The sequence below is a fragment of the Pogoniulus pusillus genome, chromosome 7 (assembly GCF_015220805.1).
Source record: "Pogoniulus pusillus isolate bPogPus1 chromosome 7, bPogPus1.pri, whole genome shotgun sequence".
Taxonomy (NCBI): domain Eukaryota; kingdom Metazoa; phylum Chordata; class Aves; order Piciformes; family Lybiidae; genus Pogoniulus; species Pogoniulus pusillus.
The window spans coordinates 179,914-207,159 of record NC_087270.1 but is presented as its reverse complement, the minus strand read 5'-3'; the positions used below and the strand labels follow the sequence as shown (position 1 = coordinate 207,159).

At 43.0% G+C, this 27,246-nt stretch overlaps 1 protein-coding gene across 1 annotated transcript in view; it reads left to right on the top strand.

Annotated features, from left to right (window-relative positions):
• Window positions 1–27,246, top strand: part of TPO (thyroid peroxidase) — a 74,175-nt gene that overhangs the window by 16,305 nt on the left and 30,624 nt on the right. Inside the window, exons 5-7 of the mRNA XM_064146736.1 lie at window positions 14,557–14,686; window positions 16,999–17,205; window positions 26,503–27,018. Of these exons, the coding sequence (XP_064002806.1) occupies window positions 14,557–14,686; window positions 16,999–17,205; window positions 26,503–27,018 (853 nt within the window). The remainder of the gene's footprint in view (window positions 1–14,556; window positions 14,687–16,998; window positions 17,206–26,502; window positions 27,019–27,246) is intronic.

Below are 27,246 nucleotides of genomic sequence, written 5' to 3'. Positions count from 1 at the left end.
GCATTGTGAATGACTGAGTGACAGATGGTTGAGCTGTGTTTCCACCCCTGAGGCAAACGATTGAACTGGTACTGGATTCCTCTCCAGGTGAATGCAAACTGAGGCCTGCACTCCTTTGCTATGGGAATAGAGAAGAAAGCATTAGCAATGTCTATGGTTGCATACCACTTAGCCTCCTTCGATTCCAGCTCGTACTGGAGTTCCAGCATGTCCGGCACAGCTGCACTCATGGGTGGCGTCACCTCGTTGAGGGCACGAAAGTCAACTGTCAGTCTCCAGTCGCCTGTAGGTTTGCGCACAGGCCAGATGGGACTGTTGAAAGGTGAATGAGCTTTCTCGATGACAGCCTGACTCTCCAGTTGACGAATCAGCTGATGAATGGGCAACAAAGAGTCATGGTTAGTCCTGTACTGCCTATGATGAACAGTTTGAGTTGCAATTGGCACTTCCAGGTCCTCTATGTCATGATGTCCCACAACTGCAGATTCATCAGAAAGTTCAGGTCTAACAGACAATTTCAATTTATCATCCTCAATCTCTACAGATGCTATTCCAAAAGCCCATTTGTGACCCTTAGGATCTTTGAAACAACCTTGTCTCAAAAAGTCAATTCCCAAAATGCAAGGCGCATCAGGACCAGTTACAATAGTATGTGTCTTCCACTCTTTACCAGTTAAACTGATCTCAGCCTGTATCTTAGTTAACTCTTGAGATCCACCAGTAATTCCAAAGATAGAAATGGACTCTGTCCCTTTGCAATTAGATGGCAATAAAGTACACTGAGCACCTGTGTCAACTAAAGCCCTGTATTTCCGAACTCTTGAACTGCCAGGCCACCTAATGAATACATTCCAATAGATTCGATTCTCTCCACTATCCCTTTCCTCCTCCTGGCTGGAGGCAGGGCACCCCTAATGCTGAACATGGCATGTGGGGTGTACACAATGATTGGTGTTGTTGTGAGAGGAACTGCAACTGTTGGAACAATTGCAGTTGCTCTCGGGAGCTGAAGAAGTGACAGCTACTTTTCGGGCATTATTGCCTCTGTTTCTGCCACTCTGCAGATCCCTGACTCTCTTTGAAAGAGCTGAAGTAGGTTTACCATCCCATTTGTTCATGTTCTCCCCGTATGTGTCACGCAGAAGTATCCACAGTGACGCACGTGATTGCTGCTGTCTGGGTGGAATTTGTCTCCTCCTGGGCTGGAATTGCCTTGCAGGAGGTGGGCGTCTGTTCCTCACTGCAGAAACATGCACCCATTCAGATGATGCAGGAATGGTATCCTTTACCAGATTGGAAATTGAGGTTGTAAGGTCCTCCTTCAGTTCTTTCATGGTATTCTTAATCTCTGTGGTCATAGTTTGTATGGCAGAGACTAAACCAGAATGTGACAAGCTGTCCTCAATCTGCCTGAGCTGATCAGTGAATTCACCAACAGTGAAAGATCTTCCATTATCACTCCTTGCTAGAAACTTACTGGCCAAGATGTTAGCATAGGATGAAGGAGCAAGCTTAATCAGCTTCTTCATGAGACCTGTTCCCAAAGGAATATCGTCAGGTTCATGAGTACCATGATCTCCATAAAGCACTTCCTTCACAGCAAACTCCTTCAGAAGCTTAATTCCCTGCTCAATGGTGTTCCACTTCTTGGCAGCCCATGGCAAATCATCTCGGGAAGGATATCTCATAGCCACAGCCAACAGAAGGCGTGTCCACAAGCTAACCCTACCAAGAGGACTTGCTAGGTGTTTGTCCACTCCACTCTCTTTAGTGAGTGGTCCCAGCTGCTTGGCAGACTTGTCTCCTACCTGCAGAGCATTAGCACCAATGCCACGGCATCTCACTAACCAGCTTAAGATTGGCTCACCTGATTCCCTTGTATATTCCTTCCTAACTTCCCTGACCTCTCTGAGTGGATCCTTGGAACCCTGGATGTCATCTTCCTCCTCCTCTTCCTCCTGTTGTTCTGGTGGTGCCGGGCCTAACACAATCTTCCTCATAGCATTCCTAAACTCATTGGAACCATCCTCTCTCCTGGCAGCTAACCTCCCAGTGCTCCTCTCACTTGAGTATTGTTGTCTCAGCACATCTACAAGGTCTCGCAGACTTACTGTCTCATCCTCCTCTTCTTGCTGATCTCCAGAGGTCCCCTCTCTTACATCCTCCTGAGAACCACTCTTTGTCTTAGCTTTTGCCTTAGCAGGTGCCAGAAGGGCCTGAGCAGCAACAGACTTGGATGTGTCTGCTGGAGGGTTTGAATCTTTAGGAGTCTGACTTGGAGCATTTGTATCCTTAGGGGTCTGACCTGGAGCTTGTGAGTTCAAATCTGCCTTGCTTTTAACAGGAGGATTTTGGTTCTGGTCTGCTGGCTGGGGGTTCAAATTGGCTGAGCTGGTGTCATTAGGATTTGGACTGACTGGGCTAGTGTTACCAGCATTAGTAGTGTTATTAGCATTAGTGGGATTGTTTGCCTGTCCTCCTGAGGCTCCTGCTGAACTCTGTGGCTTGTTTTGGTTATCCTTATCATTGTTTACATTATTGGCAGGAACACTGGCTGTGTTCCCAGCACTTGGAGAAGGAGGGGCAGAGGCTGGCATGGGGGAAGCCGATAACTGTGTTCCCTTGTTTTGCTGTGAAAGAGACTGCTTCTGAGACACAGAATTTTTCCTAGCTCTTACAGAAACTGGTTTTGAATTTTTTCACACATAATGCCAAAATTAATATGAAATTTAAAACTACAAGAGCCAGTATAATGCCCAGCAACCCTGCCATGCTCTGTTTCGAGTAGCAATCCTTGCAGGGATTTGGCATTTCAGTTTGGGGCTGGATGACCCTCATGAGAGCAGTAGATAAAGCAGACTCTTGATTGATTCTCACATTATTGACAAAAACTCTTGTAATATCACTAGTAATATTCTCAGTGACACTAAAACCAGCATAACCAAGAATAAAATCACCCCAGCTCCAGAACATGTTTGAAAGCTTAACTTTAGCCTTCTTAAAAACTACATGAAGCAAGAAATAACCAATTTGATCTTTGATCCAGTTGTACACAAAAAACCAGAAAACAGGCCACACAGCAATCCCCACCAAGTACAATAGCTGCTTGATTAGCTTCATCTTAATTCCCAGAGCTAATTTCCACTCACTGAAATATCTAGCCCCACGTTGGGCGCCAATTAAAAAATGTGATGGTTTGGGGGTTACCCCGCCCCCCCACACTTTTGAATTTGCCCCAGCTAACTCAGACGAACCCTGGTAATATAGATGAAGCAATTTATTTACAGCTAGCAGAATTTACAAGCAGCTATTTACAATATATACAGTTATATACAATTATATACAGAAATATACAAAGGATAAACAATACAAAAGCACAACTCCCCTCCCAGAAACCTGAGTCCCCAGGAGGGGCTCTCAAACCACCCCAACACCTCCCCCCGGCCCTCTCAACCTTACTCCAGTTCTCAGGAAGAATAGAGGTGCAGCCAAGAGGTTAGGGAGCAAGGTTAGTAGGAGCAGGGTTAATGAGATGTGACCAGGTCTAAGGCAAAAGCAAGAGTGAGAAACAAAATGGAGAATGTTTACTTCTTCTTCCCAGAGCTCTCAGCGAGACTGTGAGAGAAGTTGACATCAATTGTTTTCATTTCACTGCCCGTTATCTAGTTCTTTTACCAAAACATTCTAGCTTGCTTCAAACTAGCACAATCCACCCCTGTCTACTTCGCTCAGAGTATCGCTGAGAATTATCCAATCTAATCTAAACCAATATTTACACTAAAACAATATATACAAGTTCAGTTCACACTTCAATCAGATGTAGGTGATTCAAAAGCTCAGAACAGGGACTCCCAGGTGACGTTGGGTTCGTGCTCACGTACTGTAGATTCTATTGTAGATTCTCTCAGTGTTGGGCGCCGATGTTACCTAAAAAAGAAAACTCCTAACAGTTTGAATTTAAACTCTCTCAGCTAAGGTTAAATTTCTCTGTGGAATACACTGGATTTCACCATTCTCCTGCATTACCCAGTATGTATGACCAGGACCTTCAGCAGAAACCACCCCTCGGACAGGTTTCCCTTCGCCCGAAGGAGAAAATACCCAAACAGTTTTCCCTAACAGATTCTTCTCACGTACAACAGGAACTTTATCACCGTCTACTGTTTGGACTAAATCTGATTGTGCAGGTCCTGCTCTGTTTACTGAACCTCTACTATTTACCAACCAGGTAGCTTGTGCTAAATGTTTGTCCCAGTTTTTCAGAGTTCCACCCTCCATGGCTTTTAGGGTGGTTTTCAGCAAACCATTGTAGCGCTCAATCTTCCCTGAAGCTGGTGCATAGTAGGGTATGTGATAGATCCATTCAATACCATGCTCTTTGGCCCAGTTTTTCACAAGATTGTTCTTGAAATGAGTACCATTGTCTGACTCGATTCTCTCTGGAGTTCCATGTTTCCACATGATTTGTCTTTCCAAGCCAAGAATGGTGTTTCGTGCAGTAGCATGTGGAACTGGATAGGTTTCCAACCATCCAGTGCTGGCTTCTACCATCGTTAGCACATACTGCTTGCCAGAACGAGATGGAGGTAAAGTGATGTAGTCAATCTGCCAGGCTTCACCATACTTGTACTTTGACCATCTCTCACCATACCATAAGGGTTTGATTCGCTTAGCCTGCTTAATAGCAGCACAAATGTCACAGTCATAGATGACTTGGGTGATAGCATCCATGGACAAGTCAATTGACCTATCGCGAGCCCATCGGTATGTTGCATCTCTGCCTTGATGTCCAGATGAGTCATGGGCCCACCGAGCTAAGAACAGCTCACGTCGGTGTTTCCAATCAAGGTCAATGTCAAGATCAGAGTTGGTATCAACTTGAGCAATCTTAGCAGCTTGGTCTGCCTTCTGGTTATGTTGATGTTCCTCAGTGGCTCTGGCCTTAGGCATGTGTGCATCGACATGCCGCACCTTCACTGGGATTTTCTCCAGCCGTGCATCAATGTCCTGCCATAGATCAGCACACCAAATAGGCTTTCCTTTCCTCTGCCAACCATGCCTCTTTCAGTCCTTCAGCCAACCCCATAGAGCATTGGCTACCATCCATGAGTCGGTGTAGAGGTAAAGGATAGGCCAATTCTCACGTTCAGCCACATCAAGAGCAAGTTGAACAGCTTTTACCTCAGCGAACTGACTGGATTCTCCTTCTCCATCTTTCGTTTCGGTAACTCTCCTGGTTGGACTCCAAACTGCTGACTTCCATATTCGCTTGTTCCCAACAAGACGACAGGAACCATCTGTGAACAAAGCATAGTTCTTTTCCTGATCAGAGAGATCACCATAGGGAGGAGCTTCCTCAGCACGAGTTATTTTCTCCTCTGGAGGTTTGGAACAGTTTGTGCCTTCCGGCCAGTTGGTGATCACCTCCACCAGACCAGGTCGGTCAAGATTACCCATTCGTGCTCGTTGGGTTATCAAAGCCATCCATTTAGACCAGGTTGCATCTGTGGCATGATGTGGTGATGAACATTTGCCTTTGAACATCCAGTTAAGAACTGGCAGTCTAGGAGCTAAAAGCAATTGTGACTCAGTTCCAATCACTTCAGAAGCTGCTTTCACTCCCTCATAGGCTGCTAGAATCTCTTTCTCAGTTGCAGTGTAATTTGTCTCTGAACCTCTGTAACAACGTCCCCAGAAACCAAGTGGACGACCACGTGTCTCATTTGGAGCTCTCTGCCAAAGACTCCAAGTTGGACATTGTCACTGGCAGCCGTGTACAGAATGTTCTTAATGTCCGGACCAGATCTCACAGGTCCTAAGCCCACTGCATGGACTACTTCTCGCTTGATTTGATCAAAGGCTGCGTGTTGTTCAGGTCCCCACTCGAAATTGTTTCTCTTACGAGTCACATCATGCAGAGGTTTGACAATCTGACTGAAACCAGGAATGTGTAGTCTCCAAAATCCCACCACACCAAGAAAAGAAAGTGTGTCCTTCTTACTGGTGGGAACTGCCATGGTAGAGACTTTGTTGATCACATCCTGAGGAATGTAAACGGCGACCATCCTGCAACCGCACTCCCAGAAACTGAATTTCTCTGGCAGGTCCTTTGACCTTGTCTCTCTTAATGGCAAAACCTGCTTGCAACAGAATGTCAATGATTTTGCTACCTTTCTCGAAGACTTCCTCAGCAGTTTGGCCCCACACAATGATGTCGTCGATGTATTGGATGTGCTCTGGAGCTTTACCTTTCTCCAGGGCATTGTGGATGACTGAGTGACAGATGGTTGAGCTGTGTTTCCACCCCTGAGGCAAACGATTGAACTGGTACTGGATTCCTCTCCAGGTGAATGCAAACTGAGGCCTGCACTCCTTTGCTATGGGAATAGAGAAGAAAGCATTAGCAATGTCTATGGTTGCATACCAATTAGCCTCCTTCGATTCCAGCTCGTACTGGAGTTCCAGCATGTCCGGCACAGCTGCACTCATGGGTGGCGTCACCTCGTTGAGGGCACGAAAGTCAACTGTGAGTCTCCAGTCACCCGTAGGTTTACACACAGGCCAGATGGGACTGTTGAAAGGTGAATGAGCTTTCTCTATGACAGCCTGACTCTCCAGTTGACGAATCAGCTGATGAATGGGCAACAAAGAGTCACGGTTAGTTCTGTACTGCCTATGATGAACAGTTTGAGTTGCAATTGGCACTTCCAGGTCCTCTATGTCATGATGTCCCACAACTGCAGATTCATCAGAAAGTTCAGGTCTAATAGACAATTTCAATTTATCATCCTCAATCTCTACAGATGCTATACCAAAAGCCCATTTATGACCCTTAGGATCTTTGAAACAACCTTGTCTCAAAAAGTCAATTCCCAAAATGCAAGGCGCATCAGGACCAGTTACAATAGTATGTGTCTTCCACTCTTTACCAGTTAAATTGATCTCAGCCTGTATCTTAGTTAACTCTTGAGATCCACCAGTGATTCCAAAGATAGAAATGGACTCTGTCCCTTTGGAATTGAATGGCAATAAAGTACACTGAACACCTGTGTCAACTAAAGCCCTGTATTTCCGAACTCTTGAACTGCCAGGCCACCTAATGAATACATTCCAATAGATTCGGTTCTCTCCACTATCCCTTTCCTCCTCCTGGCTGGAGGCAGGGCACCCCTAATGCTGAACATGGCATGTGGGGTGTACACAATGATTGGTGTTGTTGTGAGAGGAACTGCAACTGTTGGAAGAATTGCAGTTGCTCTCGGAAGCTGAAGAAGTGACAGCTACTTTCCTGGCATTGCTGCCTCTGTTTCTGCCACTCTGCAGTTCCCTGACCCTCTTTGAAAGAGCTGAAGTAGGTTTACCATCCCATTTGTTCATGTTCTCCCCATATGTGTCACGCAGAAGTATCCACAGTGACGCACGTGATTGCTGCTGTCTGGGTGGAATTTGTCTCCTCCTAGGCTGGAATCGCCTTGCAGGAGGTGGGCATCTGTTCCTGACTGCAGAAACATGCACCCATTCAGATGATGCAGGAATGGTATCCTTTACCAGATTGGAAATTGAGGTTTTAAGATCCTCCTTCAGTTCTTTCATGCTCTCTTGAAAACCATCTTTAAGCTCTGTAGTCATAGTCTTTATGGCACAGATTATACCAGAATGTGACAAGCTGTCCTCTATCTGCCTGAGCTGATCAGTGAATTCACCAACAGTGAAAGATCTTCCATTATCACTCCTTGCTAGGAACTTACTGGCCAAGATGTTAGCATAGGATGAAGGAGCAAGCTTAATCAGCTTCTTCATGAGACCTGTTCCCAAAGGAATATCGTCAGGCTCATGAGTACCATGATCTCCATAAAGCTCTTCCTTCACAGCAAACTCCTTCAGAAGCTTAATTCCCTGCTCAACGGTGTTCCACTTCTTGGCAGCCCATGGCAAATCATCTCGGGAAGGATATCTCATAGCCACAGCCAACAAAAGGCATGTCCACAAGCTAACCCTACCAAGAGGACTTGCCAGATGTTTGTCCACTCCACTCTCCTTGGTGAGTGGTCCCAGTTGTTTAGCAGACTTGTCTCCTACCTGCAGAGCATTAGCACCAATGCCACGGCATCTCACTAGCCAGCTTAAGATTGGCTCACCTGATTCCCTTGTGTATTCCTTCCTAACTTCCCTGACCTCTCTGAGTGGATCCTTGGATCCCTGGATGTCATCCTCCTCCTCTTCCTCCTGTTGCTCTGGTGGTGCCGGGCCTAACACAATCTTCCTCATAGCATTCCTAAACTCATTGGAACCATCCTCTCTCTTGGCAGCTAACCTCACAGCACTCCTCTCACTTGAGTATTGTTGTCTCAGCACATCTACAAGGTCTCGTAGACTAACTGCCTCCTCTTCCTCCTCTTGCTGCTGATCACCAGAGGTCCCCTGTCTTACATCCTCCTGCGAACCACTCTTTGTCTTAGATTTGGCCTTAGCAGGTGCCAGAAGGGCCTGAGCAGCAACAGACTTGGACATGTCTGCTGGAGGATTTGAATCTTTAGGAGTCTGACTTGGTGGGTTTGAATCCTTAGGGGTCTGACTTGGAGCATTTGAATCCTTGGAGGTCTGACTTGGAGGATTTGTATTACTGGGGGTCTGACCTGGAGCTTGTGAGTTCAAATCTGCCTTGCTTTTAACAGGAGGATTTTGGTTCTGGTCTACTGGCTGGGGGTTTGAATTGGCTGAGCTGGTGTCATTAGGATTTGGACTAACTGGGCTAGCGTTACCAGCATTAGTGGGATTGTTTGCCTGTCCTCCTGGGATGCCTGCCAACCCTGACTTGTTTTGATTGTTGCTAGGAATATTCTGATTTTGGGTACCTGCCTGTCCTCCTGAGGCTCCTGCTAAACTCTGTGGCTTGTTTTGGTTATCCTTATCATTGTTTACGTTAGCGGCGGGAACATTGGCTGTGTTCCCAGCTCTTGGAGAAGGAGGGGCAGAGGCTGGCAAGGGGGAAGCCGATAACTGTGTTCCCTTGTTTTGCTGTGAAAGAGACTGCTTCTGAGACACAGAATTTTTCCTAGCTCTTACAGAAGCTGGTTTTGAATTTTTCACCAATAATGCCAAAATTAATATGAAAATTAAAATCATAAGAGCCATGATAATGCACAGCAACCCCGCCACAGTCTCTTTATTGTAAAAATCCTTGCATGGATTTGGCATTTCAGTTTGGGGCTGGATGACCCTCATGAGAGCAGTAGATAAAGCAGACTCTCGATTGATTGTAACATTATTGACAAAAACTCTTGTAATATCACTAGTAATATTCTCAGTGACACTAAAACCAGCATAACCAAGAATAAAATCACCCCAGCTCCAGAACATGTTTGAAAGCTTAACTTTAGCCTTCTTAAAAACTACATGAAGCAAGAAATAACCAATTTGATCTTTGATCCAATTGTACACAAAAAAACCAGAAAACAGGCCACACAGCAATCCCCACCAAGTACAATAGCTGCTTGATTAGCTTCATCTTAATTCCCAGAGCTAATTTTCCAATCACTCAAAAATCTCTAGCCCCACGTTGGGAAAGCCAATTAAAAATGTGATGGTTTGAGGGTTACCCCGCCCCCCCACACTTTTGAATTTGCCCCAGCTAACTCAGACGGACCCTGGGAATATAGATGAAGCAATTTATTTACAGCTAGCAGAATTTACAAGCAGCTATTTACAATATATACAGTTATATACAATTATATACAGAAATATACAAAGGATAAAGAATACAAAAGCACAACTCCCCTCCCAGAAACCTGAGTCCCCAGAAGGGGCTCTCAAACCACCCCAACACCTCCCCCCGGCCCTCTCAACCTTACCCCAGTTCTCAGGAAGAATAGAGGTGCAGCCAAGAGGTTAGGGAGCAGGGTTAGTAGGAGCAGGGTTAATGAGATGTGACCAGGTCTAAGGCAAAAGCAAGAGTGAGAAACAAAATGGAGAATGTTTACTTCTTCTTCCCAGAGCTCTCAGCGAGACTGTGAGAGAAGTTGACATCAATTGTTTTCATTTCACTGCCCGTTATCTAGTTCTTTTACCAAAACATTCTAGCTTGCTTCAAACTAGCACAATATGGATATCCTTTATATTGCCCCAGGGTTGCTTGGAATTTGAACTAAAAGCTAGTCTAATATTTGCATTAACAGCTCCATCAGGGCTTGAACATTTTGGCCAACATTCATGTAGTTGAACTAGAGCACATGGCTGAACTCTTAATTTGTGAGCATGGCTGCTGGAGGCATTCTCTCCAGAGATGGAGAGAAATCCACTCTCCTGTGGGTAAGGTTAAACATCTTTTTCTTTACTGTGGTTCTGGTAATATAAGGATGGGCAGGCGCATTCCAGTCTTATTTCTAGTGCTGGGCAGGGTGAATATGATCCATTGAGTCTGCTTAGCCTGTAGACACAGCGTTTTACTGTGTATAGGATTTTTTCCTTGCACCAAATCAGTGTTTAAACCTACAACTCATATTTGGTGATATTTTAGACTTTTTTTGCTCTAAACATCTCTAAAAAGTACAAGTCAAAACAAATCAAAACTCCCAAAACTGCAGACTTTGAAACCAGCAGTTTGAATCTTAATTTATCCTAGAACTTTGTGAGCCGGTTGAAATACTTCAAGCTCTACTAAAATATATCTTCTTTAAGAAACTGTTATACCAGGATGTTAACAATGTGTTCTACAATGTAAACCAGCTGGAAAGACTTGAAACATTAAATGCGGTAACTAACAGAGTGTTCTTTTCCTTGATTTACAACTGACACTACCAGATAGAAAATGTACCAGGACATTTGTATTCATAATTTTAGGTACCCAGTAGGAATGTGCAGCTGTGGTGTAAACCAGTAAACGCTGCATTTCATAGGTGAAATATAAAACAGAATTAACCTGTGAAATATACTGTGAAATTAAATGTTTACCTATAAGAAAAATCTATGTAATTGAAAGTTTGATGGTTTGGGCATTAACCTGCCCCCACACACTTTTGAATTTGCCCCAGCTAACTCAGACGGCCTCTGGGAATATAAATGAAGCTATTTATTTTACAGCAGCAAATATACAAGCAGCTATTTACAATATATACAGTTATATACAGAAATATACAAAGGATAAACAATACAGAAGCACAACTCCCCTCCCAGAAACCAAGAGTCCCCAGGAGGGGCTCTCAAACCACCCCAACACCTTCCCCGGCCCCTCTCAACCTTACCCCAGTTCCCAGGAAGAATAGATGTGCAGCCAAGAGGTTAAGAAGGAAGGTTAGTGGCAGTGGGGTTAAGGAGATGTGACTAGGTCTGAAGACAAAGACAGAATGAAAGACAAAATGGAGAATGTTTAATTCTTCTTCCCAGAGTTCTCAGCGTGACTGTTGAGAGGAGTTGACACAACCATGTTTTCCTTTTCACTGCCCATTATCTAGTTCTTTTACCAAAACATTCTAGCTTGCTTCAAACTAGCACAGAAAGAGAGTGTGAATGTCTTTACGGATGTTTTCCTCAATTCACATATTTGGGGCAAAGCATTTATTCCACAGCACTGGGGTGATTTTGTTTTAGTGTCAACATCCTAGAACAAAGTTGTAACAAAATAGGATAAATATGGCTTTTAATGAAGAATTTCAACATGATTTCAAACATTCCCAGCACTGTCATCATCCATATTGACTAGTAAGAGATATTAATGGATTTTGCTTTCCTTTCTGCCTGGAGGCTTATGTGTGGAAAATAATTGAAATAAATTTACAACATTAATTTTAAATTAAGGGAAGCAAGGCATATTTGCATAGCTTTTGCTTTCTCCATTTTTTATCTCAGCTAACTAGCATCAATCTGTGTCATTTTTAGTGTATAGTGTAATGACAGGAATTCAAAGGTGAAGTATTTAGATGCTAAATGAATGGAATCTCACAGTGCAATTAACCTCACCTAATCTTAACTTTCTAAGACAGCTATACGTCTACTGAAAAGCTAATGGTGAGAGAGCATGGGATGACAGGATCTCACCCAGGAGTTGTCTGTCTGTCTAGCTTGATGGACAGGTGATGAGATGACTATATTACCTTTTGTTTGCCTAATATTTGGGCAGCAGGAGGAAATTTGGCTGCAGCATTTCTATTTCATTGCTGTGTCACTAATCATTTCATTAGGTAAGAATCTGATGCTTAATCTGAAGCTCTAATACTTGACAGAGTTGGGGGTATGAATATGCCCATCAGCAGAAAGAAAGAATTAATCATAAGAAGGAATTGAGGTGTTTCCTTTAGGATATCTGCTTCACTTCAATACAAGCTAAGTGTTCAGTTTAGTGGCAGACTTACTTTTCAGAAGTTTTACAAGTTTGCCAGAAGTTGTGTCCATGGTAGCCTGGAGAAGAGGAGTCTCAGGGGTGACCTTATTGTTGTCTACAACTACCTGAGGGGTGGTTGTGGCCAGGGGGAGGTTGTTCTCTTCTCTCAGGTGGCCAGCACCAGAACAAGAGGACACAGCCTCAAGCTACATCAGGGGAAATTTAGGCTGGAGGTGAGGAGAAAGTTCTTCACTGAGAGAGTCATTGGACACTGGAATGGGCTGCCTGGGGAGGTGGTGGAGTCACCGTCCCTGGGGCTGTTCAAGGCAAGATTGGACGTGGCACTTGGTGCCATGGTCTAGCCTTGAGCTCTGTGGTAAAGGGTTGGACTTGATGATCTGTGAGGTCTCTTCTGACCTTGTTAATACTGTGATACTGTGAAACATGACAAAATCCAATTATTAAATTGCTGCATGACATTCATTCTTTCTACTTAAAACTCAACAGGACATAAACATAACATTAAAAAGACACAAATCTGGATAGCAAACTGCATCTTAAAACTCCAGATTCCTTTCAAATGAGACACAGCAAAATTGAAAAAATGCAATGGATTGGATGAGAAGTCCAATTTCCCATAAACAGAAAGTACTGCAATAAAATTTGAGTACTCCATAAAGCTCTATGGTACAAAAATCTCATTATTTCTGCTACCTTGGCATAAAATCATTTTAACTTAAGCAAAACTTCAAGACATTAACATGCTTAATGTAATAACAAAAAGATGTGTTAGAAGGGTTTTATTAAAGTAGCATTCCAGTGATCTACTAAACTATGAAAACAATCAGGAGAAAAATCACTGGTTAAGAAATTAACATTTAATTACTTTTAATTGAGTGAAATAGCACTACACTATGTGCAGTATTTTATGCGGTTTCAATAAGGGCAAATCAACTGTAACTAATTTGAATGCTTTATTAAAGCATACTTCAAACTTCAAGTGTGAATTATTGTGGATAATTAAGTGTATTACTGTATCATATAGCCTGGCAAATTGAGCCTCTTCAGCGTCCTGGGGATCAATGAAGTATTAATAAAATAATTGTTCTCTCTTTAGTCTCCCAATAGATATATAACCACATGTTTTAACACTGCATGCTCCTACCAACCATCTGGGGTTATTTCTGGTTCTTTGTGGCTTCACAATTTCACTCAGCTAGGTACATTACAAAAAAAAAGAAAAAAAAAATTTAACGTTTCTATCTATTTAATAGGTATGAAAGATATTGAACAGGCCACATAAAAAAAAAGAGGTAGCAAAACAATCAAATCCAAAACTAAAAGATACTCTTATGGAAAATGCATAAGAAATGTTCATGGCACAAGGAAAATTAATTAGATCAATCCCAAAAATCACTGAATATGCTAATTACTAAAAATCACGAGGAATCCTTTCCTGGCCCGCAAATCAGGTATGATCTGATGCTTACCACCCTATTACTTGTAGACTTTTGTCTTGAAAGAAAGCTGGCTACAGGATGACAGATTGGCATCGTGTCCAGTTCTGGGCTCCTCATTTCAGGGGGGACAGGGAATAACTGGAAAGAGTCCAGTGGAAGGCCATGAGGATGATTGGAGAATTGGATCATCTGCCTTATGAGGAGAGGATGAGAGACCTGAGGCTGTTTTGCATATAAATATCCAAAAGTTTGTGTCAATAGGATGGGGCTGGGCTCTTTTTTGTGGTGCCTAGTGATAGGACAAAGGACAATGGGTACAAACTAGAACATTTGAACTTAAAGAAAAGCTTCTTTATTTGAGGATGGTGGAACACTGGAACAAGCTGCACAGAGAGGTTTTATGTGGTGTTTTTTTTTTTTTCCTGGAGACTTTCAAATCTCACATTCCCATGTGACATCATCTAGATGACCTTGCTTTAGCAGGGAAGATAAACTAGGTGATCTCCAAATATCCCTTCCAACTCCTACTGGTCTATGTTTCTGGGGCACCATGTGCTGTTCTCAAGGTGTCCCCAGACAGATGTCATTCAGAGAAATGTTGGTTATATTCAAATTATTTTGTATTGATAATATAACCAGTATTAATTTAAATAATTTTTATATTTGGGATACATTCAGAGGTGCCGGACTGGGGGGGGGGGGGGGGGAAGTGTGGAGTGGAGGGAGACATTGCTACTTGCTCCTATTGTTACTTTTTGGGTTTTGTTTCTCTTTTCCCAGGGAACATCCTAGATGGGGAGCATCCAACACAGCACTGGCTAGGTGGCTTCCTCCAGCCTATGAAGATGGACTCAGCCAACCTCGAGGATGGGATCCTAGCATCCGATACAATGGAGTCCAGCTACCCTTGGTTAGAAAATGCACCACAATATCACTTGAAACACTTACACTAGACCATAGCAACTGAGAGAACCAGGGTTGTTTATTCTGGAGGAAAAGAGGCTGGGGGGAGACCTTGCCACTCTCTATACCTCCCTGAAAGGAGGTTGGAGCAACTTGGGTATTGGTCTCTTCTCCCCAGATGAGAAGGGGATGACTTCAAGTTGTACCAGGGGAAGTTTTGGTTGGATATTAAAAGACACTTCTTGATTGAAGGAGTTCTCAAAGACTGGTACAGGGCTATCGCAAGTTTCTCCAGGAGAAAGTTTGTTGCAAGAAAAGAAATTTGTTGAGAGAATTAAATGTTGGAATAGGCTGCTTAGACAATTTTGGAATATCCCTTGGGAAATCAACCAACACTTGATTTGATGGGGCTCTGAATAACCTAATCCTTGCTCTCACAGAAAGACACATCATGCAGTCTCCATTGATTTTGTGATTCTTTGTTTCCATGATGATATCTGTAATACAGAAAAACAGGGTTGGATGTTGACTAAATAAATACAAAGAACACAGATGTGCCAGCATGGGTGTCTGTGTATGCATGTATGCCATATCTCCTACCTTAACTGAGCAAGCATCACTATCAAGCCAGAACTTCATTTTTTAGACAGCCTAAGGTACTGAGCTAAAAAGAGATTGCAATATTTGTGGGGCTTAGCAGCTTATACACTTTAAAAATATATCAGACCTCCAATAGAGGTGAGTTTAAACAAAAAATTATTTGCATAGAGAACTGGGTGAAAAATTCCCCAATGCAACCTAAAGTGATTTGATTTGGATTTGCTCTATCTGGTTTGTAATAATTGCTTTGAAACTTGACTTTTAATGGACTCAAAGTCTTGTTATTTCAACCACTGTATGTTTAATAAGGATGAACAAGAGAATTTAGTGTTAATGTCACCTGCAACTCATGTTATTAATTAAATAACATTGTCTCTAAGCGGCACAATTTAGCACTTGAAGATGAAAACCTGACATTTACACAAATAGCTTTCCAGTAGATGGTACAAGCTGCCTTTCTCTAGACTCATTAAGGTAACGTACTTATGAAATGAAACATACTACACCAAAACTGCATGACTGCACCAAATGTGACAGTATCCAACTATCAGTAAGGTTCTCTGCTTTATTTTGAAGCAAGATAGGATAAAACATGGGCTGTCAATGTTTGTTCTCAGTTCTATAATTGTATTTTGTTCTACGTTTAGCTCTCCAGCTATATCATTTAAGCCTTTAAAAAGCAACATGCAAATAACATGAAGGTGAGGGGTAAGTGTGGTGAATACTATAAACAATAGTAGAATGCAGCATAGCAGTGATAAGAAAGTCTTAGTGACTGCAAGACAGAAGGTCTGTGCTTTGTGGCCACCAAAGGTACTAAAATACAGTATGGAAATTTGTATCTGGTGAGCTCTATGATCTCTGCTCTTGACTATTTCAATATAAAGCCTGATGTTCCTAGCAAATCCCATGTTGCCTCTTGTCCTTACCAAATCTTTTTGACTGCACCTGCCTTATGCATTCATTATATATCCCATCTATTTATTACAGACATCGTGACACTGTTTGAAGTGCTGCCCTTTCAGTTGCTTAGCTTCAAAGGCAGCTGTTGTATGTGAGGAAATATTTTGCAGCATGAGGGAGGAATAAAAAGACTCTAATCATTACAAATCAGTGATTTTGCTCTGATGATGTCACAGAAACACAGAATGCTAGAAGTTGGAAGGGACCTCCAAAGATCATTAAGTCCAACCCCCCTGCCAAAGCAGGATCACCTAGGACAGGCCACAGAGAAATGCATCCAAGTGGGTTTTGAAAGTCTCTGGAGGAGATTCCACAACCTCTCTGGCAAGCCTGTTCTAGTGCGAGTATCCTCACTGTAAAGAAGTCTCTCCTCAGGCTGAGGTGGAACCTTTTGTGTTCTAATTGTAACTCTTGTTCCTTGTCCTATCACTGGGCCTCACCAAAAAGAGACTATAACCCACCCCTCAGATATTCATAGATGTTGATAAGATCCCCTCTCAGCTTTCCCTTCTCAAGACTAAACAGCCCCAGTTCTCTCAGTCTTTCTTCATGGGAGGGATGTTCAAGTCCCACAGTCATCCTTGTCGCTCAATTGAGTTTGAATCTGTGGTACCAGCATCTATTATTCAAATACACAAAGTACTCCTTTTATAAATAGGAACCTTTTAGCACTGTTTCCCCTGCCTTTTAGCATTTTCTCATTTTGTGAGAAGTAAATGCTACTTGGTGCTCATGCTAAATTAGTTCTCTTCCCAGGTTCGTGAAGTAACAAGAAAAATTATCCATGCATCTAATGAGGCTGTTACTGAAGACAATTTGTATTCTGATATTATTATGGTATGGGGACAGTACATAGACCATGACATTGCATTCACACCCCAGAGCACAAGTAGAACCACCTTCCTAAATGGATTGGAGTGCCATATGACATGTGAAAAACAAAATCCGTGTTTTCCAATAGAGGTAAGATTCTATATTAATTTCTGTAAGGCTCTAAGCAGGTGGGTAAGGTGAAACACATAGTGATATTAGTGATGTACGTAACACTGAAATAATTACAAAGTTGACTGATAGATCAACCAAAAATATTAGAGCAGTGACAGAAAAACTGGAACTCAATGCAATTCTTAAATGACACAGGTAGATGTTTAAAATTGTTTTGTACAGATAAACTATAGATAAGGTACTTGGTAAAAAAATCTCAAATGTTTCTACTTCTCAGGTTTATGTTGCAGAGAAATCTTACTAGTCTCGCCACAGTGTTATTGTTCTCATGCTTCAAGGTTTTGAGTTCCATTAGGGAAAACAAAAAAGTAGTCATAAATAATTCTGGTTTTAACTTGCCTGTCAGCTAAAGTTAAAGCATCTTAACTTTGCCCAGCGAAAGCAAAGATATATCCAGCAGCTGATGCAAACTTTTGAAGAGGGTTGTCTTTTCAGAGTATGAATAAAGTGATCTTCGGGGAGATGTTGAAACTTCTATGTATCATCTCTTTGAGTGGATGGAAAACATGAATTCAAAGCTCATTGGATGGCTAGAAGAAGTATAAATTGGTATAAATATAGGATCCTGTATTCTTGTCCAATTAATTTAAAGTTGTAGTTATTTTTTCACTCAAAAAAAATGAGGTAACAAAGCAAAAACACTTTTTTGTTTGTCAAAGCACAGCCTGTCTCCTCATGCTGCAGAGGAATGCCCCATGCCCATTGAAGCCCTTGAATTGATGCCCCCATCTCTATCTACAGTAATAAGGCTGGGCTTTGATTACTGGCTAGCTTCTCTATGCACTGAAGCTAATGTAGGGTATAATTTACTTCACATGATGCAGTGAAGAAAGTAGAATGTGTCCTCTCCGTATGACAAGGGTCATAGTTGTTGGGCACTCAGTCTTGAGGGGGACGGAGGGACCCATTTGTCATCCCAACCCATCTTACAGGGAGGTCTGCTCCCTTCCTGGTGCCCAGGTTAGGGACATTGCCAGGAGACTCCCTAACCTAATCCAGCCCTCTGATTATTATCCCTTGCTGGTAATACAGGCTGGCAGGGATGAAATCAAGAAGAAGAGAACCAGGGAAATTAAAAAGGAATTTAAGGCCCTGGGGAAGTTGATAGATGGGGCAGGAGCACAGGTGGTGTTCTGCTCAGTTCCCCCTGTGGCAAGGGAGTTCACAGAGAGGAACAGCAGAACCTATGACATCAACAGCTGGCTCAAGGGATGGTGCCAGCGGCGGCACTTTGGGTTCTTTGACCTTGGGGGAACTTTTACTGAGCCAGACTTGCTTGATCCTGATGGGGTGCAGTTGTCTAGGAGGGGCAGAAGAGTCCTGGCACTGGAGTTGGCAGGGCTCATTAGGCAGGCTTTAAACTAGATCTGAAGGGGGTGGGTGAGGCAATTACTCTCTCTGAGAAGGAGAGAGTGGGAAGGAAACTAGGGACAATTGAAAGCCCAGCTGAAGTGCATCTACACCAATGCACGCAGCTTGCGTAACAAGCAAGAGGAACTGGAAGTCCTGGTCCACCAGGGTGACTATGATATAGTTGCCATTTCAGAAACTTGGTGGGATGACAGGCATGGTTGGAGTGCTATACTGGGGGGAGATAACCTCTTCAGAAGAGATAGGCAAGGGAGAAGAGGAGGAGGGGTGGCCCTGTATATTAGGGAGTCACTCCATGCCACTGAGCTCAAGGTGAGGGACGAAGGGGTTGAGAGCTTGTGGGTTAAAATCAGAAGGAGGACTAACAAATCTGACATCCTGGTTGGAGTCTGTTACAGACCACACACCCAGGATGAGGAAACAGATGAGATATTTAACAAACAGCTGGAGGCTGTCTCAAGATCTTCAGATCTTGTCCTTGTGGGTGACTTTAACCTGCCAGATATCTGCTGGGATGTTAATTCAGCAGAGAGGAGGCAATCCAGGAGATTTCTAGAATGCATGGAGGACAGCTTCATGAGCCAGCTGTTAAGTGAGCCTACTAGGGGTCAAGCTCAGCTTGACCTGCTGCTCTCCAACAGAGAAGGGCTGGTAGGAGATGTGACAGTGAGAGGCTGCCTGGGGTGTAGTGATCACGAGATAGTGGAGTTCTCAATATGCAGGGAGATAGAGAGGAATTATAACAGAACCCACACCTTGGACTTCCGGAGGGCAAACTTCAAGTTGCTTAAGAAACTTATTTGCAAAGTCCCCTGAGCAGCAGCCCTTAAGAACAAGGGGGTCTAGGATGGTTGGACCTACTTTAAACAGGAGCTCTTGAAGGCACAGGAGCTGGCAGTTCCCATGTGCCGAAAGATGAGCCGGCGGGGAAGGCGACCAGCCTGGATGAGCAAACAGCTCCTGAAGGAATTGGGGGAGAAAAAGAGGGTGTATCACCTCTGGAAGGAGGGGAAGGCTTCTCCTGACGTGTTTAAGGAGGTAGCCAGAATATGCAGGAGAAAAATTAGAGAGGCTGCCACCTCTATGAAGGATAATAAAAAGCACTTTTATAAATGTATCAATTCTAAAAAGAAGGGCAAGAAGAGCCTCCACTGCTTACTGGACCAGGAGGGGAACACTATAACTGATGATGTAGAAAAGGCTGAGGTCCTGAATGCCATCTTTGCCTCAGTTTCCAACAGTAAGGAGGGAGGAGGAGGCAAGTGGCCTCTTGAACTGGGGGATGGGGTCGGGGAGCGGTGTATTCCCCTGGAAATTCATGAGGAATTAATTCAGGACCTGCTGAGCCACCTGGACACCCACAAGTCCATGGGACCAGATGGGATCCATCCTAGGGTGCTGAGAGAGCTGGCAGCTGAGCTGGCCAAGCTGCTCTCCATCATTTTCCACCAGTCCTGGCTCACCGGAGAGGTCCCAGGAGACTGGAAACAGCCAACGTGGTCCCCATCCACAAGAAGGGTCAGATGGAGGAACCCAGGAACTACAGACCCATCAGCCTGACCTCAGTGCCAGGGAAACTGATGGAGCAGGTTCTCTTGGGGGTGATAAAAGCGCACCTGAGGGATGGCCAAGGGCTCAGGTCCAGCCAGCATGGGTTTAGGAAGGGCAGATCCTGCCTCTCCAACCTGATCTCCTTCTATGATCAGGTGACCCGCTTGGTGGATGTGGGGAGGCCTGTGGATGTGGTCTATCTGGACTTCAGCAAGGCCTTTGACACTGTCCCCCACAGCAAACTGCTGGCTAAGCTGTCAGCCCATGGCTTGGATGGCAACACTCTGTGCTGGGTTAGGAACTGGCTGGAGGGCCGGACCCAGAGAGTGGTGGTGAATGGTGCCACATCCAGCTGGTGGCTGTCACTAGTGGTGTCCCTCAGGGATCTCTGCTGGGCCCCATCCTCTTTAACATCTTCATAGATGATCTGGATGAGGGCATGGAGTCAGTCATCAGCAAGTGTGCAGATGCCCCCAAGCTGGGGGCAGATGTGGCTGGGTTGGAGGGCAGAAGGGCTCTGCAGCGGGACCTTGACTGCCTGGACAGATGGGCAGAGTCCAGTGGGATGGTGTTCAATAGCTCCAAGTGCAGGGTGCTGCACTTTGGCCACATCAACCCCATGCTGAGATACAGGCTGGGGTCGGAGTGGCTGGAGAGCAGCCAAACAGAGAGGGATCTGGGGGTGCTGATTGATACCCACCTGAACATGAGCCAGCAGTGTGCCCAGGTGGCCAAGAGAGCCAGTGGCATCCTGGCCTGCATCGGGAATGGTGTGGTCAGCAGGAGCAGGGAGGTCATTCTGCCCCTGTACTCTGCACTGGTTAGACCACACCTTGAGTACTGTGTTCAGTTCTGGGCCCCCCAGTTTGGGAGGGACATTGAGATGCTTGAGCATGTCCAGAGAAGGGCGACGAGGCTGGTGAGAGGCCTTGAGCACAGCCCTACGAGGAGAGGCTGAGGGAGCTGGGATTGTTTAGCCTGGAGAAGAGGAGGCTCAGGGGTGACCTTATTGCTGTCTACAACTACCTGAGGGGTGGTTGTGGCCAGGAGGAGGTTGCTCTCTTCTCTCAGGTGGCCAGCACCAGAACAAGAGGACACAGCCTCAGGCTGCACCAGGGGAAATTTAGGCTGGAGGTGAGGAGGAAGTTCTTCACTGAGAGAGTCATTGGACACTGGAATGGGCTGCCCGGGGAGGTGGTGGAGTCACCGTCCCTGGAGCTGTTCAAGGCAGGACTGGACGTGGCACTTGGTGCCATGGTCTGACCTTGAGCTCTGTGGTAAAGGGTTGGACTTGATGATCTATGAGGTCTCTTCCAACCTTATTGATACTGTGATACTATGATGTGATATAAAATGTGACTAAATTTTGACTCTCATTTCTAAAAAGCCAGTTTGCTGTTGATATGAAACTGCAAAAGTCTTTAAAAGCTGATGCTTTGTTTATCACCTATTCTTTGAAACAGCATAATTGGTATTGATATTTAAGTGCAAAAACCTCAATTTTTTATTAATAAATAGATTTTAAAATTGAGAAAAGGCACTTAAATTAAATCAAATGTGGATCAAAAGGACCGTTGAAGACTAATCACTGAATCATGACTAAGTCAATCTTAGAAATCCCATCTGTTTACAAAAGAGAGAATTTAAAGAAGTCTTCAAAACAGGACTCCAAGGCTAATGTTATTCATGCACTAGCAGCATTTGGGTGCAAAAAGAAATAATCTGCACAGTTTACCACGTTGTAGGCCCAGTGAGTGCATCCTTCAGTGCTCTAAGCAAGGGGCATAGTTCAGATTTCTCTCTTGGATCTGTGAAGAGATTCATCACAGAGTATATTTCAAGGATGGTGTTGGAGATAAGTTGTGTGTTTGTGTGCTAAAGCCAGCTCTGAATGTGGCCTAGGAGCTGCAGTGTAGTCTAGCAGGGAAATGGGGTCAAGCAACAGCCTTGGCTACCTTTGGGAGTTAGTGCCTGATATTCAGAATGGCCATGATGAGAGGATATACAAAGTAATTCATCCAAAGCATTGTAAATCAGGTAAGTTTCCTAACTGGTGGATGATCACATGTTCATAACCCCATTCATTTTTCAACTCTAGTTTGGTTTTATTCTTTTATTCACATCTTAGAGAAATTGGTTGTTCTTTTACTTCTGTTATATGTCTAGCATTTTGCGACTGTTTCTGTCAGGGGAAAGAATAGTCACTGTATTAAATATATATATATATGTACACTATTTTTTTGTGTGACAGGAGGAACCATATTTTGAACACTGAAACAAAATGCTATTTCACTCCAGAACTGATCTTCCTGAAATCTTAATTAAAACTAAGTTCAGTTAGGTTTATACATTCATTTTGTATGTGAACAAAGAGTGACTGGTTTCCAAAGACAGTGACATCGATAGTGTATTATCCAACAGCGTAAACAGTGAGGCTGCAGTTCTCACTCTTGCTGCACTCCTAGAACAGCAGCACGCAAGAGATAATTCACACATGGAAAAGAACAGCTGTGCTTACAGCTGCACACCCTCTCTGGGATTTTCACCATGGAGAGAAAAGCTCCTGAGCATACAGGTTAGTGAAGCTGCCTGGAAAATGTTCTGAGTTACTGCAATTCAATGAAGGATTGAAAGCTGCAAGAGTGCATTAATATTAATAACAAGTGTAGGTAAATGATTCATAGATTAGCAGGAAGCATTATGATTTTCTATTCTGAACATTTTCATGATAAAGGCAATGAAAATTTCACCCAGTGATTCTCACGTTGAGCCCTTAGCTTCTGGTAGAGCTCAAACATTCTTTTCCTATATCTTTTCAGAATCTCATAATGTAAGGAAAAAAAGAGAAATAAATCACTAGTTTTAATTTTGTCACGGAAGAGTATTCTGCCACCTATGCCAATTGTAGCAGAGGGGAGAAATTAATTGGTGCAAGAGGATATTTTGTAAAAATATATAATTTATTAACTTCAATATTCTGAACTCTTGCCACCCCCAACCACTGAAGTTTAAAATTGATATCTGTTCTACATGGTTATGGAAGACATTAAAGGAATATCCCAAACAGTAACTTGTTAATAACTAGCATATATTCGAACAATAAACAGAGAGAGGACTTTCCCCGTGGCTTAATGCTGCTTGGGGTCAATATGCTGCTTGCCCAGCAGCTGGGCTGAAGCTCTTTCTGCTCTATGGCAGGAAGCAACAGAAATTATAGAGGCATTAAAGCATTTACTCACAAATTCCTATTAATTATCAATCACCCTCTGGGGCTACGTCACAGCCTATACAAGTGTCCAGTTTTCAGAGGACTCTTTGCCCATGGACTTTGAGGCTGGAATCCTCCTGGCTTCAGGGCAAAAGAGAATCTTCCTGGCTTCTGGGGAAAGGACCGTCTCTGACCATCTTCTCCTGGCAAAGGATGCAATCTCTGCCCTTGTCTCCTGGCTTCTTCTGGATGTTCTGTCCAGGGATTCTTAAGCAGGAGCTTTGGGTGCAGGAGTACGATGTAACACTGGCCATGCAGGCCAATCTCATGTAGACAATCCAGGGTTTGCTTCCTGGTAACTCAGCTGCAGTGGCACTTACCAGGCAATGATAAAGCAGCAGGCATGCAATAGGGTGCACGACTGCATGGGAGACTGAGCTCCGTAGATACAGGCAGGCTTCAGCATAACAATGAGAGTGAGGGAGCAAGCAGTGTGGGGGAGTCTGAGCACTTTGTTTAACTGTGTACCCCCATTTATTAAATGTGGGCTAAGATTAATGGCCCTTTGGCCACTAGAATGACCAATCAGCTTTTGGCAGTCAGCCAAACATACCACAATAGGGAAAAGCCACAAGCCTGGACCTCCCAAATATGGGAATCACGTGGGCCTTACACCAGGCAGGCACAAGTTGGGCGTGTGGGGGCTTATACAACCTAAAGCCTGGGCAGGACAGACTTTATAGCACCAGGCCTATTGTGCCCCTTTGTGCTCGTTATGTGTTTACCTCTGGTTATGGGCAAAAAAAACATGTTCAGGCAGGGCAAGGCATGAATAAGCCTATTTTTGGGCCTATGGCCCTCCACCACAAGTTTATGCTTTTTGATGCATGGAACAGGGTTGTGCAGATAACCTGTCACTTTTCAGATGATTATTTCAAGCTAAGGCTAGAGACATAATGAGGTATTAGAAAGACTTTCACAGGAGATCTGCTGACTTGATTCAGTATTAATTACATCACCGACAATAAGTTAGACACAGCACACATACATAGTAAGATCCAAGTCTGAAAAGCTTTCAGACAGTTACTTCAGATACAAAAAGGTGGAAAAGAAACAGTCTCAGAAAAGTGAGGTGGTTTACAAAAGATGACATGTAACGTGGTAGGTTACTGTCTCTGAGTGTGCTCAGTAGTCAGCAAAGTGAGCCCCTGCCTTTTCCTTCTGTGTTTCAGAGGTAGCAGTTCAATATCAGATATTCAAGTCTTGTGTTCACAAATAGACATTCATGTTTTCTTTATTGGGAAACTTTGATAGACCATAAACTAGGTTTTCTTTTAAGTCTACAGCGAAATCCTTTAACAAGGTCATTCCCTACAGAGTAAATTCACAATAAGAAAGAATTTCTTTAACCGAAATAACAGTTTAGATGTTATAAAAGAACATAAAAGAGTTTCACCACAAGCAGGTTTCACCATACAGATATAATAGTTCAAATCAATGTGCAGCTATAATAGGAAAACTGTTTTGACCAGAAAGTGTTTTGAGGTTCTGTTTTTTTTCCCCTCTATAATTATACAAAATGGAGAAAAAATTTATATGGATCTTCCTCATTAGTTTTAGAGAAAAATATGAATCTGTACCTATTTCATCAGAAAAGAGTAATTTTTGCCCTCAGACTGTTTTGGATGATATTTGAAGGATAACATAAGGACATTCTCATTTGGCTGCTCAGCTGCTGGCTGCATACTGCTTACCCAGTGAGAAGGGAAGGGAGTGCATTATGCAGTTCTTCCATCCCAATGATGTTCATTACTGTTGTTTTTCTCCACTGGGGCACAGAATGGTTTGCAATTAAATTACAGTGGCAGTTAGCTAAAGATTATTCAATACAACATTCATTCATTGTTAATATGTTTTGTTGTAAGCCTCCTTGTCCAGCGGCTTTTTACCCTGATACCTGAATTTGTCCAGGCTTTCCTGATGACTAGAAGCAGGAAGCACTCCAACACATGCAATGCTGTGGCTGCCAAGTTCAAATATTTGTAGTAAGAGAGGAGATCCTTGTTTACATTACCAGGTGAAGAGAAAAAGAAAGCCATACTAGTATGGCAAACAACTTAATAGACACAAATACTAAACAGAAATAGATAAAATACTGATTTCAGCAATCAGTAAAAGAAAAATGTTTCCTTCCAAAATAACCTACTCTGATTTGTAAAACCTATTAATTAATAAATATTGGTAGAATTTCTTTAACAAACAAAGCATGAAAACCAAATTAATCTCTTTCTTACTTGGATGCTTCATTGTTATCAATTCCTACTTGCATGAACTCTAGCAGTAAGAGAATTTTACTGGATATAACTTGATGATCTATGAGGTCTCTTCCAACTTTGGTGATACTGTGATACTGTGTGATACAATGTTATACAAAGCCCTTACATTCCTTTTGAAGGTGATTTTGTCACTTTACTCTGGTTTTAATGATTAATTTATCTTTACAAAGTGGTCTCTGTATTACCAGAAGCATAAAGAAAAAAATTACAACTTCTTTTGTAACATCTGCAATATTTGCTTTCTTCTTCCAGAGAGTTTTCAAAAGCAAGGAGATAGAAAATGAATAGAAAGAGTAAACCTGTGTGCCCGCACAAAACATTTATTTTCTCTAGGTCACATATAGTATGTGTTACCTGTTGCTATTTCATGTTGATCAATTGATAAGAACATTTCAACATTATGTTCCCTGAAACTCAGACTCCACACTGGTGTTCAGTTGAAGATTGGACCTGATTTTAGGTCTTTTCCAACCATAATGATTCTTTGAACTCTGATTGTGAAGCCAGATTAATCTAAGTGTAGATCTATGCAAAAATATTTACATCAGTAGCTTTTAGGACAGAGGAAAGGTTTGGGGGTTTATTTCTGTCTGCTTAAAAAGTATTAAATAATCTTCTTGCTTAAATCTAAAGAAAGATAATCTCTACAAGTTTAGAATATACCACTCCAGTAGATGAGATCTGAACAACTGAAAACTGGGACATAAGACAGAAGTGCTAACACAAGTCTTAATTCTACTTCCACTGCTGTTGTTGTCACCTCAGAAAACACGTGTTTGTTTTATACAGGTGACTACCAATGATAGCCTAACTGTGGAGATGGATTGCTTGCCCTTCTACCGTTCATCTCCTGCATGTGGCACTGGTGATCACAGTATTCTCTTCAAAAATCTGTCAGTGCTGACTCCAAGACAACAAATCAATGCCTTAACTTCCTTCCTTGATGCTTCTACTGTCTATGGCAGTACTTCTGCTACTGAAAATAAACTGAGGAATTTAACAAGCAAAGAAGGCCTTCTTAAAGTAAATGTGAAATATTATGATAATCATCGGGAATACCTGCCTTTTACAGACCAGATCCCATCGCCTTGTGCACAAGATTTGAATGAGAATGAAGATGAGAGGATTGAATGCTTTATGGCTGGGGACAGCCGATCCAGCGAGGTCACATCTCTGGCAGCTATGCACACACTGTGGCTGAGAGAGCATAACCGCCTGGCCAGAGCCCTCAAAAACATCAACCACCACTGGAGTGCTGAGACAGTCTACCAAGAAGCACGAAAAATTGTTGGAGCTCTGCATCAGGTTGGTTGCTTATTTGATTATCTACCTAGTGTAGTCCCTTAGAATCATTATAGTGTCATTAAGGTTGGAAAGACCTCTAAGCTCATCAAGTCCAACTGTAAACCATATCTTAGAACAGAATGGATCACAAAACTTACAGCAGGTTTCTGTAAGTGGCTTTTGAGATTCTCTTACCTTTTTTTCACTGCCTATTTCTGCTTTCATATTTGTTATGTTTAAAGTTTGGTC